This window comes from Kwoniella botswanensis, chromosome 1 (genome assembly GCF_036426115.1).
Source record: "Kwoniella botswanensis chromosome 1, complete sequence".
Classification (NCBI taxonomy): Eukaryota; Fungi; Basidiomycota; class Tremellomycetes; order Tremellales; family Cryptococcaceae; genus Kwoniella; species Kwoniella botswanensis.
The window spans coordinates 11854864-11873300 of NC_088599.1; the positions used below are offsets into that span (position 1 = coordinate 11854864).

The 18437-nt window shown below is 47.0% G+C and overlaps 7 protein-coding genes across 7 annotated transcripts; 3 read left to right on the forward strand and 4 right to left on the reverse strand.

Annotated features, from left to right (window-relative positions):
* Positions 1–686: 686 nt before the first annotated feature.
* On the forward strand, positions 687–2076 carry L199_004476 (uncharacterized protein; the record flags this gene model as incomplete). The annotated part of the gene is made up of 2 exons (XM_064890203.1): positions 687–1159; positions 1254–2076. The coding sequence occupies 2 exons, from the start codon at positions 687–689 to the stop codon at positions 2074–2076; spliced, it is 1296 nt and encodes a 431-aa protein (XP_064746275.1).
* A 141-nt stretch (positions 2077–2217) lies between these two features.
* Positions 2218–3283, reverse strand: L199_004477 (uncharacterized protein; the record flags this gene model as incomplete). Its single annotated transcript, XM_064890204.1, has 3 exons — positions 2218–2611; positions 2670–3130; positions 3197–3283. 3 exons carry the CDS (start codon positions 3281–3283, stop codon positions 2218–2220), a joined length of 942 nt encoding a protein of 313 aa, XP_064746276.1.
* A 450-nt stretch (positions 3284–3733) lies between these two features.
* L199_004478 (uncharacterized protein) lies at positions 3734–5031 on the forward strand (the record flags this gene model as incomplete). The annotated part of the gene is made up of 6 exons (XM_064890205.1): positions 3734–4081; positions 4154–4316; positions 4382–4479; positions 4545–4623; positions 4677–4739; positions 4814–5031. The coding sequence occupies 6 exons, from the start codon at positions 3734–3736 to the stop codon at positions 5029–5031; spliced, it is 969 nt and encodes a 322-aa protein (XP_064746277.1).
* A 334-nt stretch (positions 5032–5365) lies between these two features.
* On the reverse strand, positions 5366–7226 carry L199_004479 (uncharacterized protein; the record flags this gene model as incomplete). The annotated part of the gene is made up of 4 exons (XM_064890206.1): positions 5366–5677; positions 5757–5878; positions 5936–6853; positions 6953–7226. 4 exons carry the CDS (start codon positions 7224–7226, stop codon positions 5366–5368), a joined length of 1626 nt encoding a protein of 541 aa, XP_064746278.1.
* A 1679-nt stretch (positions 7227–8905) lies between these two features.
* On the reverse strand, positions 8906–9541 carry L199_004480 (uncharacterized protein; the record flags this gene model as incomplete). Its single annotated transcript, XM_064890207.1, has 4 exons — positions 8906–9055; positions 9144–9252; positions 9310–9353; positions 9443–9541. 4 exons carry the CDS (start codon positions 9539–9541, stop codon positions 8906–8908), a joined length of 402 nt encoding a protein of 133 aa, XP_064746279.1.
* Positions 9542–10508: 967 nt separating this feature from the next.
* On the forward strand, positions 10509–15370 carry L199_004481 (uncharacterized protein; the record flags this gene model as incomplete). The annotated part of the gene is made up of 3 exons (XM_064890208.1): positions 10509–10909; positions 10964–11943; positions 11997–15370. The coding sequence occupies 3 exons, from the start codon at positions 10509–10511 to the stop codon at positions 15368–15370; spliced, it is 4755 nt and encodes a 1584-aa protein (XP_064746280.1).
* A 147-nt stretch (positions 15371–15517) lies between these two features.
* Positions 15518–18282, reverse strand: L199_004482 (uncharacterized protein; the record flags this gene model as incomplete). The annotated part of the gene is made up of 10 exons (XM_064890209.1): positions 15518–15595; positions 15644–16111; positions 16174–16288; positions 16343–16545; positions 16613–16870; positions 16942–17243; positions 17299–17614; positions 17674–17801; positions 17857–17974; positions 18034–18282. 10 exons carry the CDS (start codon positions 18280–18282, stop codon positions 15518–15520), a joined length of 2235 nt encoding a protein of 744 aa, XP_064746281.1.
* Between the last annotated feature and the right edge of the window lie 155 nt (positions 18283–18437).

Sequence of the window (18437 nt, forward strand, 5' to 3'; positions counted from 1 at the left end):
TTGTAATGCACAGTACTCTGTTGAACGAATCTCTCCATACGTTACCATATCCGTGGTATACCCCGTCTCTTCTTCCTGTATGAATCTTAACGCCTCTCTGCCTGGTCATATATACGCATGTGCATTTTCCCCTATGCCTGTGCATCTAGGAATGGAATACTTTGGTCCCATGAATGACGTAAGGAAATAAGCCTGCCTCGGAATACTCATGCAATCCACCCGGGACTCATCCAGGGCCCCCCGAGAGAATACGGTGGACAGTCAGGAACATGTAACCGAGAGAGATGAGAGAGAGATGAGGAACTCCTCCAGTACGAGACCCGAAACTGAGGGAAACCAACAATGTTATATCCATACAGTGGGGCCAACTCGACCATTGCAGACATGCATCGACCACGGAGACAAAGATGCACAGCGTGCGCCCAGTCTCGTTGATACCACGGACCCTCACAACGACAACACGAGACAGATCAGCGAACCGACAGTAACGTGACAGGCAGGTGAGAAACTCCGTGGACAGGATTCGAAGGATACATCATCCTTCTCCTCCCCACGCTTAAACAGCAATCCAGGAAGAAAAATACGTTCCGATACATATCCCTACTACAACAGATGGACGTTGATGGTGACCGAAGAATCCTGTTTCTCTGTGGAATCGCTTAGTTCGATAGGATCAACTTGTCATCATGACATCGGTGGAATCATCCAGCTCCCTCTTAATCCCTCCCAACCCCTCTCTTTCACCTACCAAACCATCCGCATCAATCCTCTTGAACGGTAACGGTCGAGAATCCACTCATGTCAAGATACCTGAACCGCCGCGCACCACTACTCCATTACCACATACATCAGTATTCAACGCATATCCTCTCTCACCTTCTTCTTCTTCCTCCGCCTCCCCCTCATCCCCCACGTTATCACGTTCGACCTCATCGCCTCATCCTTCATCCGCCGCACTGAACTCAAGGCGATTATCCACACCTAAAATATCTTTCGCACCTCTACCCACCATACCGAATGAACTGAAGAGACGCAATTCGATCAGTATAGGTGTAGCATCCCGTAAGCACCTTTTGGGCGGTGGGAATGGGCCAAATAAGGTTGTGATGAGTGATGAGGAGTGGGAAAATTACAAGAAACATTATGATGAGAAGAGCGGGTGAGTCTGTTATATCCTATATGCTACTACCAATGAATATATCAAAGTAGACTACAGTGTGACAAAAGGTATAGTGCTGATTGTTTCCCTTCAGTAACGATCCAATAGATCTAGGCCAGGTAGCTAAGCAAGGTGCTAAAGCATTATGGGGTAAAGTCAAAAGCAGACGGTCATCCTCTGTATCTTCACAATCATCCATTACATCTTCAACCTCAACAACTTCCACTTCCACTTCCAACGTATCGTCATCCGCTCCTGCAGCTGCAGCTGCACCTGTATCCGCCCTATCCGGCTCACTCACCGGTTTGGGTACAGTAGAAGAAGATGAAGAGCAGTATGAGACTGTGCAGACAGGCCGAGGTAGATCGCTGTCTCCCCGAAGAGGAAATCTACATACCATACCTGGATCACCACCACCCAGACAAGCGAGTCTCGATAGCGAGTCATCGCCTAGTACCACTACTAGTGTTATATCAGATACAGATACAGATACCGAGTCGGACTTTGGCGATACCATATCAGTAGCTGATGAACCTACTCATCCCTCTTATACACCCGGTAATAGGGAAGCAGTAGCGGAGGCATCGGAATCCGTGAAACACAAGTTCCTTCATCTAGAGGGGATGGGAGATGAGAAAGATGGAGATGAGACACCACGTAGATTACCTTCTCCACCACCGAGAAAGGCAGATGTGGAACCGTTACCGGAAGAAAACCAGGACGAAGATGAGGATGAGGACGAAGCGGAGAATGGTGATGGTAGAAATACACCTGGTGGATATAGGGCGAGAGAAAGTCAATGGGAGAGAGAACATCATGAGAAGAAAGGTAGGACGGAAATTCTGGGTTTTGATCCTGAGAGGTTTGGTAGAGCTTTGGATTTAGCTGCTAAGAATGGAGAAATGGAGAGGGATTGATCTAGTCGATAGCTTGTTTATTTATGGATATAGTATTGAAGGAAGAAAAAAAAGTTTGTTTGTACTTTACTAGGTAGGTAAAACATAGTCATCATGGAGATATGCTATACTGTCCAATCATACGGAATATCGGTTCATGGTTCATGATGCTACATAATCTATATTTACACCACCGCTCATCACCTGCGATACGAATGCAGCTCCCAACCAGCCCGCCAGAACGATCATAGTGGTTTCCCAAGGTTTTGTAGGTAATAATACCCTCAGCCCAAAACCAGCACTCATCCCGGCTAGTAGCCTCGTCCCTACCCAGATCCTATCGGATCGTGCCCATGCGTGATTGAGAGCATTTTCCAGCTCTAGCAGTCCCGAGGGGATTTCGAAGGGTAGCGATGAGAAAAAGGATGTGGAGGTGAAAGTTACGGGAAGATGCTCATGGATTGATGGAGGGGGAGTGTACCATATTGATAAAAGTAATTGGAGAAGTAAGGGTACGAGGGAGGTGTATAGTATTGTGAGCGGTATGAGGGATGGTCTGTATTGTAGAGTCTGGTCAATTACCGTTGTACACCATGAGATATACCATTACTCACAAGAAGTCTTGTTGTCTACCATCCTTCTTTTTATCATCCATGTTGTTTTTCGCATTGCTACTCGGGTACCACCCTTTAAACCTCAGAGCTAATAATGCCAAACAAAGAGTCGTGCCATGTTGAGCTATACCTTCGACCAAAACTATCAATCCCACCTCGATAGCTTGATATGCGTCGATCCCCCTTGGATTGGAATTGGTGAGAGAAGGTAATAGACGTAATGAAGTCTCAGCTAGGATACTAAGACAACCTAATATCCATAGATCTTGATGTATGCTACGCTTCCTCTCTTCATGTTGCTCTTCCCCTGTGACTGACGTTCCTTTATCTGCGTCGAACGGTGGTGAACCTCGGTTGAACAGTAGGTGTAAGAACACTCGAGGTTTCAGCAGGATCAGATCCAGTAGGATGATCAAGTCGGGATGTTCAATCAATGGATCCAGGAATTGATCGCATCTTGGCTGACATCCATAGAGTCAGTATCTTTCGGGATAAGCGGAAGAAGGGATGAGGGAAAACCAACTCACACAAACGCCCAGTCTGATATTTGACTTTGTCTTGTATGTCGTGTATACGTATTCTGCTGGGTATGCGCAGTTTGTACACACTGGCATTGCTATGGCAATGTTGGTGTCATACTTGATGCATGATGCATAGAGAGAGAGAGGAATAAACGGATGAGGAATGTTTGGGTGTATGTATTGTGTAGTGAACGAGAGACAGGTAGACGGTGCTCCGGTCCCTTGGTTCCGTGAGAGAGTGCGAACTGTGTAATATGTCATCCAACAATAACAACCAGAACATGTCTTCATCGTTTATCTCTTCTTACATTCCTCAACTCCAACTAATAATCATCTGAATCCTTGGGAAACCCGATCCTCCATCGCTACTCAATAACTCGACCGCCAAGACTTCCCTCGATCGATCGTACCAAGCATACCAGTCATCCTATTCCTATTCAAATAACGTCACTGCCTTTATTTACGTTTTTACCTTCGACGTCCCTAGCAAGCTCCAGTGTACCATCCTTCCAACCTTCCTTTCATCATTCATACGTTATCAAGATGTCTTTGAGACCCGCACTCCGACAAAGAGTCTCATCACCCGGTGAAACGCCTTCGAACAGTACGCCCAATACCGTCTCACCTTCACCTTCACCTAGTTTCTCAAACTTACCACAGACCACGTCGTCATCGCGAGTATCGGTTCAGTTACCCGACCGACCCAGATCGACCCAATACGATTCGACGATCCACCTACCATCCGCAATGTCACAATCTGGTTCAGCTGGATTCCCCAGGACCAGGACCAACTCGAGTGGACAGGGTCCAAACGACGGGAAATATAGGAGGAAAGTAGGGTTTGAGGCCTTCGAAGCTGGACCAGCGGCGTTATTTGCTTTCACTTGTCAAGTAGGTGCAACTCTCATCAACAACATACATGTGTGGTTGATGGTCTCTGGCTGATATTGGACTGTGTAACAGGCGAAGAGTGAAGGGTATAAGCGATCTCGGAATACTCGTGTGTTCGCTGTGGCTGTGTCTCCAGATGAATCAGGTGAAGACGCCTTGGACTGGTTGATGTCCGAGTTGGTGGAAGATGGGGATGAGGTGGTGGCTATCAGAGTGATCGAGCTGGATGAAGGCGGTAAGTGGACAACCACGAGTGTTGAGAAACATTGTAAAGGGCGGTCCGGCTGATGGCGAGTGCAGAACGTCAATCTCATGAAGCACAAGATGAACTTCGGGAAGACGCTCAACGGTTGTTGAAAACTATACTAGAGAAGAATGATGAAGCTGATGATAGAAGGGTGTGTTCAGTCTTTGCCTTTCATGTTATGTTCTCATCAGCTTATCATTCATATAATGTTTACAGATTTCCGTTATTGTCGAATTTGTCGCTGGTAAGGTGACGGAGATCTTGCTTAAGATGATCGCCCTTTACCGACCAGATTGTGAGCCGTTTGCTATATAAGACTGACACGGACTAACCTCAATATATTGGTAGCTCTAGTCGTGGGTACGAAAGGTATCAGAAGTAAATTCCAAACGTGGGGCAGAGCATTAGGGGGTACGTCTCATGTGGCCTTCCGCCTCAACCTCCCTGTCCCGGATATTTTGCTCACAGCTTATGACTTCATGTAGCACCTGGAATGGGTTCCGTCTCGCGATTCGCAGTCTCTCATTCACCTGTACCGGTCATCGTTGTTCGTCCCGAACGAAAGGTAAAGAAAACCCTGGCCAAACGACAGAACGACCCCAAACGTGGTCAATATGCAGCTATTGTAGGACCGGATGGTCTTGCTCTCAGTAGAAGTCGAAGTAGAGGTAGTACGGGAGCGATCAGTGATAGAGGAGAATGAACATCTCCACTGGATTACGAAAGATGGTTTTAGATCTGGATAGATCGGTAGAATCGGGGGATGGAGCAGTCTCAGATGTAATATATTTTCTCAGGAGGTTGTTGTCTCCATTCTGATTAGTGAGTTGTATATAGGTATTTTGGAATGAATCCTCATCTCAGAGGAAAGGCAGTTTCTATGAGCTCATTGGTTGGATATACATTGATATTCAAGTATATCCCAACTATGGTATATAACAATTGTTTATTCAACCACCCTTTACAGATCATTTAATTCCCAAGTAAAATTTATAGCATCAATATTACTGAGTTATCACAATTGACTCGAAAAGACCTCAAGGCGAAATCACCTCTCTCTTCACCATACACACATCATCTTCACTCCTCAATGACGCCCTTCTGACCGCCAACGCTTCAGAGGTTGGAATATCCCTTGGAATGTTGGGTATCACCCGATCAAAATTCATGGATTCCCGGAACGACGGACCTTCTTCTTCATTCTCGCTTCTCTGTCTGGCATGTATAGGGTATGGCTTGGGGATGACCGGTACCGGACCACGTATCATGATTTGAGTTTCTGCCTCTGCTTCTGCGCGTTGGACGGCAGACTGTGCATCTACTTTGACTGCTCGACGACGGTTCTGAAACTGAAAAATGAATGATGATGTGTCAGTCAAGATGTACCTGAGATGGTGATCTGTCTGCCAAATGGGGATGTGTACTCACCCAGATCTGAACACTCCTAGAGGTCATACCCAATTTCCTAGCCAGATTGTCCCTTTCTTCGGTCGATGGATAGGCCGTCTTCTCGAAGACTTCGTTGAGGATTGCGAGTTGTGAATCGTCAGCTGCGGAGTAAAGGTCAATTAGCATCTTAATTGTTAAACTTCCGAGCTGTAACTCACCTCGTTTACGTGGCGCCTTGAATCCTCCTGGACTCATACCACTCGACGGACTGAGGTATACACCTTCTCGACCTAGACCAGCGACAGGCACACCGTGCGATACACCTGAAGGCGTATGCGTGTGCATTCCAATTCCTCCGGCAGAATAATACCTCGGATCCATCCTGGGAGGAGCATACGGATGGATCTGTAATCTTGGTCTACCCAGATTCTGGGGTTGGCCAGAAATCATACTTGATCCTGGATGTCCGGGAGCAGGGGGAGGGGGAGGAGCGGCCCAAGTGGGACGATACGTTGGCTGTGGGGTGACTCTAACACCGTTCATATCGCCACTTGAGCGGTATCGTCGATGCACAACGGGCTGTCCCGGATGGTGGTGAGGGTGAGGTAGAGCTACCTGGTGCCCAGCTGACGGATGTTTGGAATGCAGTGTGTGACGCTGGACCATATATTCTCTATGTTCATCGGATGGACGACGAGCGTGACCCACAGGTGTCGGAGCCGATGCTAGGAATCCCCTCTGAGAAGTCAATGATACCGGAGTGGCATACACATTCTCCCGATGACTGGTCTGAATCGAGGGTAAAGAAGCTAATCTTTGGTGGTGGTTCTTTGGCGTACCCGGACTTGCGGTAGTAGATGAAGGGACCCAGAACGATCTACCTATATGCGAGTGGGAAAATCCTCTTTGATGAGCAGGTTGAGGATGTCGTCTGGGTGGCGAACCTAATCTGAAGGCCTCGAGGCCGAACCCTGCACCTAATCCATTGGAGCTGGTCCTCGGGGGACTGCGTCTGGGAAGTGGTGGACGGGTATTGAGACGTGGTAATGTAGGTGTAACACGCTTAAGTGGCGGGAGACTACCTTTAAGACCAGACTCCGTTACTGGTGGAGAAGAAATGGTCGACTTGCTTTTGTCTGTAAATACAGTAAAGTAAATTACATCATAATTAATAACAGCCAGAGCCAGAGGGGTGAATGAAACTCGTATCAAACACATGAAAGGATATAACTCACCGGAGTTGCAAGGACCCTGATACACTGACTCGTCCAAATCCACTTTCCTTGAACTTGGACTTGGACTGGGACTGGGAGGTGGTGAATTGGACAATAAAGCTCGGAGGTCTCTTGGTGGCGGTACCGCAACGGTGATGTGACTAGCCGGCGAGTTTGATCTGGAAAGTGAGAGCGACATGGATAATTCTCTTAACGATGGTGAAGGTGATATAGCGGGTGTCTGAGGAGAACATTCAGGAGAAGAGATCATGATTTGATCTTGATCGTCTGACATGTCGAATATCACAGTACTTTGATAGTTTAGTTGTAAGTGAAATTTGTATGTATGATAGATTGGCAGTTGATTGTAGGTGGGAAAGAAGAGGTTTTTGCTTTATTTTCTTAAATATATCTCGAAGGGATGAATTTTCTGATGGGAAAAATGATAGAATAGAGAGATATGATTGATTCGATCAAGGATATTTGACCATGCGGTGTAAGTAATGTATGTTCCGGGCCCAAAGCCAAAGCCAGACTCGTTTCTTTCTATATCGATCAAAGTCTGATGGTTGAGATGATACTGTATATCATGAATTGATGATGTAGGGTGGGAAGCTCAGCAGCTCTCAAAGGACTTTTCAAACTTGCTAGAGTGTTAAAGGGGCTTGAGGTACAAAGGAGAGAGGTCCGACTTATGATAAAAGTGGGGCATCGACTACCAGTGGTGTTTGTTATTTCTTGTACTTCTTTCTTGATCGATGATCTTGAAAGGTTCGATCCTTTAAGGAACCTGATACAAGACCAGAAGTCAAACGAGTGAAAGGGCATTAATCCTTTGACAAGTGTTGATTTTGTTTGAGTAGAGTCGATGTAGTTGTAGAGATGACGTTAAGTTGATGAAAGGTCGATAATGGATCAATGAGAAGTATATGCTTTTGCGAAATATCTCTCAGTGAAACGTTTGAGAGTTTCCCTTGAGAGAAGAAGTCGAAGAACGATACTTCTTAGCAGACGAGGGAAGATGATGACCCCGCTGATGAAAAGATTTCGAAAAGGTAAAACAGATTGAGTTAGTAGGATATCTTCTGTGAAAGAAAGACAAAACGAATGAGCTTGAATTTATAAGTTGGTCAAATGTGACAAGGCTCGAGTACTTCATTCGTGAGTATCATCTGAGTTATGTTAACATTTCCCCCTTGCTTGATTCTCATATCAATTTTTCGAGTCATACAATGACTCTTTCTTGATTGACACTTCGGCCAAGGAACAAAAGAGATGACCAAGAAGGTCAGAAGGTGCATCTTGCGTTTCGTTAGGATGAAACGTAGGGACGTTTAGAGAAATGTGTGAAGATGAGGGTCAAGATAGACAAGATTCTTGTGGTCGTCTCTCTTTGCGATGATACAAGATGAAAGGAAGGGAATCCAAAGGACGCTCTTTCATATGTAAGTGGAATGCTTCTTACCTTCAAAGGGGTATACCATTTAAGTGGCCACGTGAGATTGCGACCTCTGTGAGCTGAAACTAAGCTTAATCTGAGGAGAAATTAACGAATTAGCGTCAATCATATCAGATGGATGAGAATGAGAATGTAAATAGTTAGATATTGATTGTATAAGACAGGAATTGTCAAAGGCAAGTCAGGCTCAGTATCCTTTGACGAGAGCTCCCGAAGAATGTTCCTATTGGCTCAAGGTAGATAAGCTACTTCATACATCGAATTTAGAATTACACCAAGTACAAACACGATTGAAGGGCAAATTGAAGATACCATTGAACAACGAAAGTATGTGAGGAGAGCTCGAATAATGAAACAAATAGCGATAAAACAGATAACAACAACAGGATATATATGTGATATAAGGCCATGATGGGGAAAAGGGTGATTGGTGAATACAGCAAGGACGCGGCGATGATGTCTAAAAGGAAATGGTAGTAGGAAATGTTCGAATGGTAAGGTATAAAACGGAATGACTATACTCTAGCTAAGACTTCTCGCACAGGAAGTTCCTCGATTCTTGGACGACCATGATCTCGTTTAGATTCTGGTTTCTCCGTGATCATCTCTCGTTCAAGAATATATTTCCCTTCCTTGTACTTCTGGTCATGCTCGAATGCAAAGTCCTAAAATACACATAGTATCAGCATATTATCTATGGACACGAAATGATGGAAGCATTCAGAAGATAACTCGTATGATACTCTTACTCACATATTTCCAACCCAATGTCGAGTGACAGACCCTGCAATACACATCCCTGACCGTATGTCGCCCGGTCCTCATTTCTCTGTCCTCTGCTTCTCCAGTATACGTGTTTACGCTACGGCACCGGCGGTATGAGCTTTGTACAGTATCGTACTTATAGAGAGTAGCTCACACTTGTTGTACCAGAAGTGCTCTTCCATGCTGACCGGTGAATTGCTGTTTAACATACACATTAGCTTTACCCGGACAAGGAGGTGAAAGGTTACGAGCGCATTTGCCACCGAGGATTCCATGCATATACGCACCTTAGACATGACACCTTCAGACACTGCCAGATGATTACCACATTGTCTACAGATCAAGACCGACTCTCCTGCGAGGTATATGCGGAATGTCCTACCCATGTTGGGCTTGATACAGGTTGGTTACGGTTGATTGGGTGGGAAGCGGATCAGGTGATGGGAAAGGAATTAGCCGGTATGTGAGATCAACGAGTGGGGCTTGTTGCGACTTGGCAAGCCGCTATCAGACAATATATGAGGTTGTGATGGTATTGATGAGGTGGTTGGGCGTATATGATTCGGTAAGGTGTATAAGAGTGACGAAGAAGACCAACATAAATAGGCAAGGTTGCTTCAGGTTGGTCTGATTAGCACGCGGAAGAGTGACCTCCTGAGCGCACACTTTGGGAACCACCTCCACTCTCACACGGTCACATCCGATTCCAACCATCCTGCTCAAGTGGCGTGGCATAGTCATGGTGGCATACTGTATAGTTAGATAGCTGATCAGTGTATCATATTGATGGTACTGAGCATAGGACGAGGCCCAGTCCTGCCTGGTGACCAGAGCTGGGAGAGCATGATACTCACAAGTAGTACCAGTACGAAATCCTTTCAGGAGGTCTGATTCACATCGTCTAGGTCCTTTGGTCTTTGTCCCAATCCCGTCATCCTTCTTGCATATTGAAAGGAAGACACGAAATCCAGCACCTTTCCTGGAGGATCCCTTTGATTGTTCATTTTCATTGGTACATCTACAAGCTAATTTATCCAGATAGATCAATCAGTCTACCATCAACCTGAATGAGATCGCTGGAGCGGTTGCCGTCGTTACTTTCAGTATATCGATACTTTCCCAATTCGTTCATTTGTTTTACAGAACCAACAAACCAACACTTCCATTCCCCAATCATCTTATACCTCAATGTCCTGTCATCAACACAATCATCAATATATCCATTGTCATATTTGACCTCTACACCACAACTGAAGGCGTCTACGTCAATAGCAAAAAGTACACACACTCTTTTATAACCACATATCGCATCTAATTCCTTTTCCACGGTGATCTTTTGCCCCCGCTTGCAGCATGTTGCTCACCATATTTTATCTCCTCCTAACATCCGAGCTCGCTCAAGCTCAGTCCACTGGTACTATCAGCCTATCTTCACCACAATCATGTATCATAGTGGCACAGATAACGGCCCTAGAATCACCTAATGCCATCACGTCGATGATACCGATTTGTCCATCTTCACCTTCAGTATCGATAAATTGGCCAATGTCAGAAGCTGGAGATGGAGCTGGGTCCAGTATAGGTGTCTATAGTCAGCTAGATGGAGGTCATGCGGGATGTGTGATGAGTATGAGTCAGATGATAGCCATGTATCTTCTGGGAAGAACGTTAAGATGGGATGAAAGCGGACAGCTGTACGATGAGGGAGCTGGAGAACAGGTAGTAGATCCTTTGAATCAGCAGATCCTGACTTGGTAAGTGCTGGTTCTTTGTGATGATTTCCATCAGCTTGACTGACTCCATTTTAGCTCCTCAGCAAATCGAATGCTGCCTTCTGACCTGATCTTACCTGATCCCACTTCCTTACCCAAAGATGACCCCATGTGGCAGCAGACCATCATCCTCGGCGACAATTCCGCTTCTACAATGGAACCTGCAGACGAACCTACATCAAGTATTGCTCTATCCGAAACTTCCTCCATATCTTCAAGCATTGAGACCTTCACTTCAACTCCTTCCCAATATACCGAAAATACTTCAACAGCATCCACAACCGAGGTTTCTTCAAGTGCTACGGCCATCGAAAGCGCTTCATCTCTCAGTGCCACTGGAACCCTCACAGCAGCCTCTCTCCTAGGTTCGAGTGGGTCAGCGAGCACCTCGTCTCCTCAGGGGGTGACGGTTACCGCAACAGACTTCCCTGTCTCAATAGCTCAACCAGTCGTCAATGCGACGTCGGTCGAAGCAGGCACCTCCACGACATCCGAAAGCACCGCAGCTGGCTCGACCTCAGCACCCTCCGATACCACCACTAAGATACTGGAAGCAGCCACTGAAACAGCAAAGCCGACCACCACTTCGGAATATGACGTGGCTCCCACTGAGGACTCCGCTGATGCATCCGGTACTTCAGCATCGTCTTCTAGTAGCTTGGAAACCCCACCACTTCAGGCTACAGCAACTTCAGACTCTTCCTCGCAGACTGCCCAGCAGCCGACAGCTACTATCGCAGTAGACTCTACCAGTCCCACTTTCTCATCATTGTTTGTGTCTGATACTACTACAATAGTGATAGAGGCGACATCTGCCACCGAGCTGATCTCTTCTTCCGCGGTGGAACCTGAGCCGGAAACCTCGTCAACTGTCCCTTCTCTTGATATTTCTGGCCCTTCGGTCACTGCTACCGGTGGTGTCACATCTCAAGAACCGCTACCTTCTTCGTCAACTTCACAATCAAGCGATGGGATCTCACCATCCTCTCGGACCGAAACGGCCCCAAGTCAAGCGAGTGAGTACACAACATTTCGGGTTGTGTGGTCAGAACTAATTCTACCTCTATAGCGACTGTGTCTTCGGATAGTACCAGCAATGGTGTAATTGCTATCGAGACTTCTGTCACTACCTCACCTTTCGAGCCAGCTTCGACCGAGTCTTCCTTGACTGAATCGAACGATTCGATGACTTCTGGCACGACAACATCACCCGCAACAACTCCAGCTGAACCGCAAGAAACGGGTACCGAAACAATCAATGTCAGCTCAACGTCCAACACTGCCACTCCAGCCCAACCTTCCTCGACAAAGGCAGGAAGTGATGATCTCGATATCCCGAGTGTACATATCGAGCCATTTACACTCACTCCGGAATCTACCACTACTTTTCCAACTGGAAGCTCAACAAATGCACCGCATGCAACTACTGCTACGGTCGGCACCAGTGTGGCGGCGTCATCTGAGAATGCCACTCACACCTTGACTGGTACAGTGCCTGTGAGCGATACAGAATCAGAGGTTTACGTAGATCAGACTATCACGATTTTTGTGCAGCCTACTAGTCTAGCTACGGAGCTTACTTCGTCTACCAACATGATCTCCGACAGTCCCTCCCAAGAATCCTCTGCCATTCTCAACACCGAATCAACTGAGACCGCCTCTCCAGATTCTTATCCAAGTCCCACATCGGTCTCTTTCGATATACCAAGTCCTGAAGATTCTCTGGAGCCCAACAGTATATCATTCGCTCAACATGCTGCCACTATGTCACCCGTCACTGTCACTGCTACGAAGACTACCAGAGTCGGCGCCGAAGCCTCTTCAAACAAAAAGGCGATGAACTCTGCCAGTAGCGAACCGCTCTCTAATTCCTCTGTCTCAACGTCAACAGAAAAGGCTACCCTCAGCGCATCGAACGTGTCCTTCACTGGGCCTGGGACCGATGTACCCTCACCGATATCAACTACCGATACTACAAGCTCGAGCAGTGATCTACCAACGACAGCTCGGGAAGTGTCCGAAAGCCTTCAGCTGCCATCAGGCTATTCGAGTTCTGCGCCAGAGTTCAGTGCTTTGCCCATACACCAAGCGGCTGTCAACACTGCTCTTCCTGATACCGCTTCTGAGACAGAGTCCCAATCCGACTATCGCACTTCAAGTGAAGATTCCAGTAGCGATATCGCGCCAAGTATCAGTATTGCTACCTTGGGTTCTGACTTTGCAAGGTCACTCAGTGCAAGTAAGAATGGCAGCTCCAATACAGGTACAGACGATACCCTTGCAAAGGTATCCGCCACATCAACCGCTGTGCGAACAGACACAGAGCCCAGTCTGGCAATGCACAGACGGCGCCATCGGCGTGCTAGACGAAGTATGATGAGTAGTCGATGGGGTCCTGGAGGAGGAATGGGTGGTTGGGGCGGAGGTGGAAGAAGTGGCTGGGGAGGAAGTTGGGGTGGAGAATGGGGAGGTGATGAAGAGGAAGATTCTGGATTTGGAGGTTGGGGAGAAGCTATTGCTGAGGGTATAGGTGAAGGAGCTCAAGGTGGTAGTGCTTTGGTGAATAGTAATGCCAAAGCGGAGCCACTCGAGCAGCCACAACAAACTGTTGAGACAGCTGCACCTGCTATACCTTCCCTTTCCCTCGCTTCATCTCCTTCTGAGAGTGATGCACCTTCACCTACTAGAGATCAAGGGGCTTCTACCTCACAGTATCTCTCTTATACCTCCCTGATTGGTTCTACCGGTCAAGCAGCTGGCTCGACCATTAGGCAGAGTTATCTTCACAGTTCTGCCGGTTCACCACAACCTACCCAGCCGGCAGCACCTGTGGCCAGTTCTCCCTATCTCCCCAGCAGATCAATAGCTATCATGTCTTCATATGAAGCTTCATCGTCAACCCCGCCGCCTTCGCGTATTGTCAAGCCAGCTGCAAGCTCGGTGGAAGCTACAAGTTCGAGAAAACCAGCTACATACTCTTTTGGTCTCGCAACATCCGAGACCGCTATGCTGACTTCCGAGGATGTAATGACTATACAGACCGAGATGGATCCATCCAAGTTCGACACCGCGCAGTCCGCTGCTTCATCGTTTTCTCATGACGAAACCCTCTCAGATGAGATAGTAACTTCTACCTGGCTATCTAAAACGCCTCCATCAACTCCTGTCCCCGAAGCCAGTGCATCCAATTCTCGACCGCAAGCACCAGACTCGAGCAAGGGTTCAAAGTCTCATTCCGCCAATGTTGCAACCACAGCCACTTCTACATTTCAGAAATCGGTTACGAAGACCGAAACTTTCCAGCACACAACAACGCAACTCTCAACTTTTCATGATCTAATCACTGAAACATCTTCAACTACAGATATCTCCACTTTCCAATCGTTCACAACGGATATAGAAACTTATCAAACCTCCATTACTCGAACTTCTTCAGCTACTGCCACTGAATTTACAACTTCAACGGATGTATCTACTTTTCGTGCGTCAACTACTGAACTTCTTTTAACTACTATAACTGATACTTTAACTTTTGGAACTTCAATCACTCAAACAGCTTCAACTACCACAACCGATTCTACCACCGAAACATCCACTTTTCGGACTTTAGCTTACGAGACAACCACTTTGCAAACTTCCACAACGGCCACTTCAACTGCTATAATCACCTCTACGTCCACACAGCTACCCACCACCACAAGCAGTTCGACTTCAACGGCGAGTGAGAGCTCATCTGCCTCCTCCCATACATCAAGTGCTGGAACGCCTTCATTCACAGGTGAACGTCCGTCTTCGTCGGCTCCAGCATCGATTACTTCATCCTCATCATCATCCTCTACCGAACAGCCACCACCTTACTCCTCTATTATACAATCTTCAACCGAACGACCATCTCCAGCCTCATCCTCTGAAGGACGACCACCACCATCGTCGTCATCCTTACCCGAGAGTAGGGAGGAGCCCTGGACAGAAACTCCCTCCTCATCTTGGTCTGAACCAGCATCAGATTCATCCCAACCGACCGAGTCCTTATCTTCCTCTGAACCACCACCCTCTTCTGTTGTTGAAGATCCTCCCACTGAAGAACCGACTCCCGACCCTGAGCCTGAATCTGAGCCTGATACAGGTCCACCGGTATTCTCAGTAGACGGCTCAGCAGTAGGTCAATTCACAGGTCCAGGTCCTGCAGCAAGATCGCTTGGCGATAGGGATCGCCGGAGAGCAAAACCCACTAAACGAGGCTCAGCGGTGACCGTTCCTTTACCGACAATCACGTCGAGATCGATACCGAGTCCCGCTAGATTTGCCACTGCCATTGGACCAACACCTACTGGAAATGTACGCCCATCACTAGGGAAAGATGATAGTCAAATAAGACTAAAAAGACATGTTCTACGGTCAAGAAGGAGATACGGGAATCGAATTTACACAATTTTAGGTTAATTGTGGACAATCAGTATACTATATTCTCATTTAATGGTTCCATACATGTTTTTGAAATGTATTCTTCCTTTTTGGTCGGCATATATCACAGCAAGATGCTCACGATGCATCGGATGAAGAATAAGCAAGTCGACCGATACATCTCCATTATGTCGAGGCCATGTCAACCTCTTTGTCCGTGGTCTTTTCGGCACCGTCACTGTTCTGTTCCTCGGACTGAACGCTCTGATCAGCATGTGATCGTCGTGGGTAAATGAGCAGTTATGTGCATACCTTCTGCCCGTCTTCCTGACTCTGTTCTACCACTTTCGACGTGATTATGGTTTCATCAATTTCCTGCGGTGCGACTTCGTCCTTGCTCTCTTCCTCAGGCTTCTGCTCTGTCTCTCCCTCTTGTGTCATCTCAACATCCGTCTCGGCATTTTCCGGCTTCTCTACATCTACTACCTCTGTATTTTCGTCAGGCTGATTATCTGATTCGTCCAGTTTCTTCTCCCCATCATTCAACTTCTCTTCCTCTTCTCCTCCATCTTTGATGTCTAAGACCTCCTTTTCTGGGACTTCTTCGACCGCCTTTTCCTCTTCAGTCTGGTTCTCCACTGCAGGGCCTGGTTTCTCCGCCTCGCCTTTGACAGCTTTCATGAGTACATGAAGATCCCTCTTAGGGGCGAGAGTCTTGAAATACCTCAGTTGATTGTGAGAGGCAAGTCGGAGAGCACGCCATGTGAGACTGGTCTTTCGCTGAGAAGTGAAGTTGCAGAATCAGCAGACGGATCTAATGCACGGCGGCAACCGAAACGTACCTCTTTGTTGGCTGCTAAGACTTCCGGGGCAGGTTCGATACCCATAGCTTTATCATCTTCCTCATCCTCCTCTATCTTTCTCAACTCTTCATCCAGCTGCTCTTCATTTGTGGCTCTAAATTGTGAACATCAGCAAGATCGTTCTTCCAGAACCTATATAAAAACTCACTTCTGCCTTCCTTTCAGCTGGTCGATACCTTTAAATCCGTTATTCCATAACATCGACAAGGGTCGTGAACCGACCTTGAACGCATATGCTCTTGGAGGGGCGAGTCTCTTCTCCCATAATTTAGCAGCATCTTTTGCCGTACTCTCGTCTAACGGTGGGATTTCAAAGACGCCTTCGGGACATTGGTCATTCTTCCATTGCGCCTACAACATGACAGAGTCAGCCTGCCTGCGACCAAAGCCAACAGAGGGGAAAAAGATGGCCACTTACATAATGCACCTCTCTAGTTATGATTGACAAGACGGTCTCCTCGAATCTCTTTCCATCGACCATTTTCAACAGCTCGTCTCGTATGGTCTGAACCTTCGAAATCACCCATTTCTCGTCATCAGTATTTAAGACAAAAGTCTTGGGCATACCTCCGGTGAATGCCTGTTTACCAGCTGAAGCAGGAGTGAGGTTCAAGAGGAATTGGAAGAGGATGAAATACTGAACGAGGATCTGGCGGCGGAATGAGGGATCGGCAAGCTGAGAAGCGTCCAGAGTCAAATTAAGTATGAATTCAGGTTATCAACGGCGATGAGCACCTGATAACTTACCTCATACTCGAACAACCTTTGTCCGGTCAGATACCTCGGGTGGAAGAATCCACCACTTTCTACGTCCTCGGCTGACCGCTTCCGCTTTTTGCCGATCACCTCAGCATCTTTCCCTAATAGAGCCTTCTCCTTCTGTGTCTGCGCAAATAGATGCGGTAAGACGAAATCAGTCTTCTCCTTGAATGTATGAAAGGGTGTCTTCGCAGGCTCGCCAACAGCTGGACCATCGAGTGAGGGTGGATGAGCAAAATACTGCTGAAGGGACCAGAGAGTAGGGTAGAAGTCAAGCTCCCGCTCAGTAGCTAGGAAAGATGAGTCAGTAGCCGAAAGATAACGCATTCATCCAATTTGACATACCTCCACTATCTTCACTTTGAGAAGGTTTCTTGTCCACTTCATCTTCCATTTTGACATCTCCCTCGCCATCCTTGTCATCCTTGTTCTCCTCTGCAAGGTCTTCCTTCACCTCTTCTGCGTCCCATGTCGTACGCACCTCCGCATAATCACCTCTCATGTTGATAGCACTTTTGTCCGCCACACTTATCACCGAGCTTGCGAATTGATGAACTCGGCCTCTGAAGACCAGATCGTCTGGTGTCCTGGGTAGGAATCTAAGGAATGCATTGATGGTACGAAGTAGAGGAAGAGCTTTTCCTCGAGATGCTGGCATATCCTGTAATGCTTTTGGTATCAGCATTATTTGGTACGTATTATGGGATGATGATTGCTGACCTTCGTAAACCGCTTTGACCTAGTCTCGATATATGTCCAGAGACCTCGCCATGATTCTACCGAGATCAGTTCTACAAGCTCCTCTATGAGCGGTATGAAGAGAGCTCCTGGCTCAAGTGACGGTGTATCTGAATCGTAGTGAAATCAGCCCTCCACAAAATGACTATGAATCCTTGTACTCACCGGGGTAAGATGCATAGACCACTTCGAAGAGGGTCAGAACAATATCTAGCCTATCCTGTAAGCTGATCTGAAATGTTTGCTTCTCCTTCTCCGAGGCTTCAGAAGTAGGCTCGGCCAGCTGTTATCGGATTATCAGCATTTTCGTAAATATTGTATTGGTGAGCTTTACAGGCTTACCTCTCCGCTGGTAATTGGCAATACCACTGCATCTCTTCCCACGACCTCCAAGACAGTTCTGATGACTTCCCCCGATTTAGATGAACTTTCCGGCGCATTGAGATTGACTGAACAATCTGACCATGCCTTGTTGACTTTGTCGGTAAGTTCAGGTGGAGATATCGGTTTGGTGAGTTGACGGGTGGGGGGATAGGCATCAATGATTGCGCCAAGCGATGATCGGAGGGATGGATATAGCGTGGATGCCATCTTGCCTAGCAGTCTGTATGCACTGCGGCTAATCTCAGCTGATAACAAGTAGGATAATGGATAATGGAACACTCAAGTTGTGAAAAGACACCAAGTTCAGGTTAAAACATTGGGCGGGATCAAATTCACAACAAATCCATCGACATGAATCATTG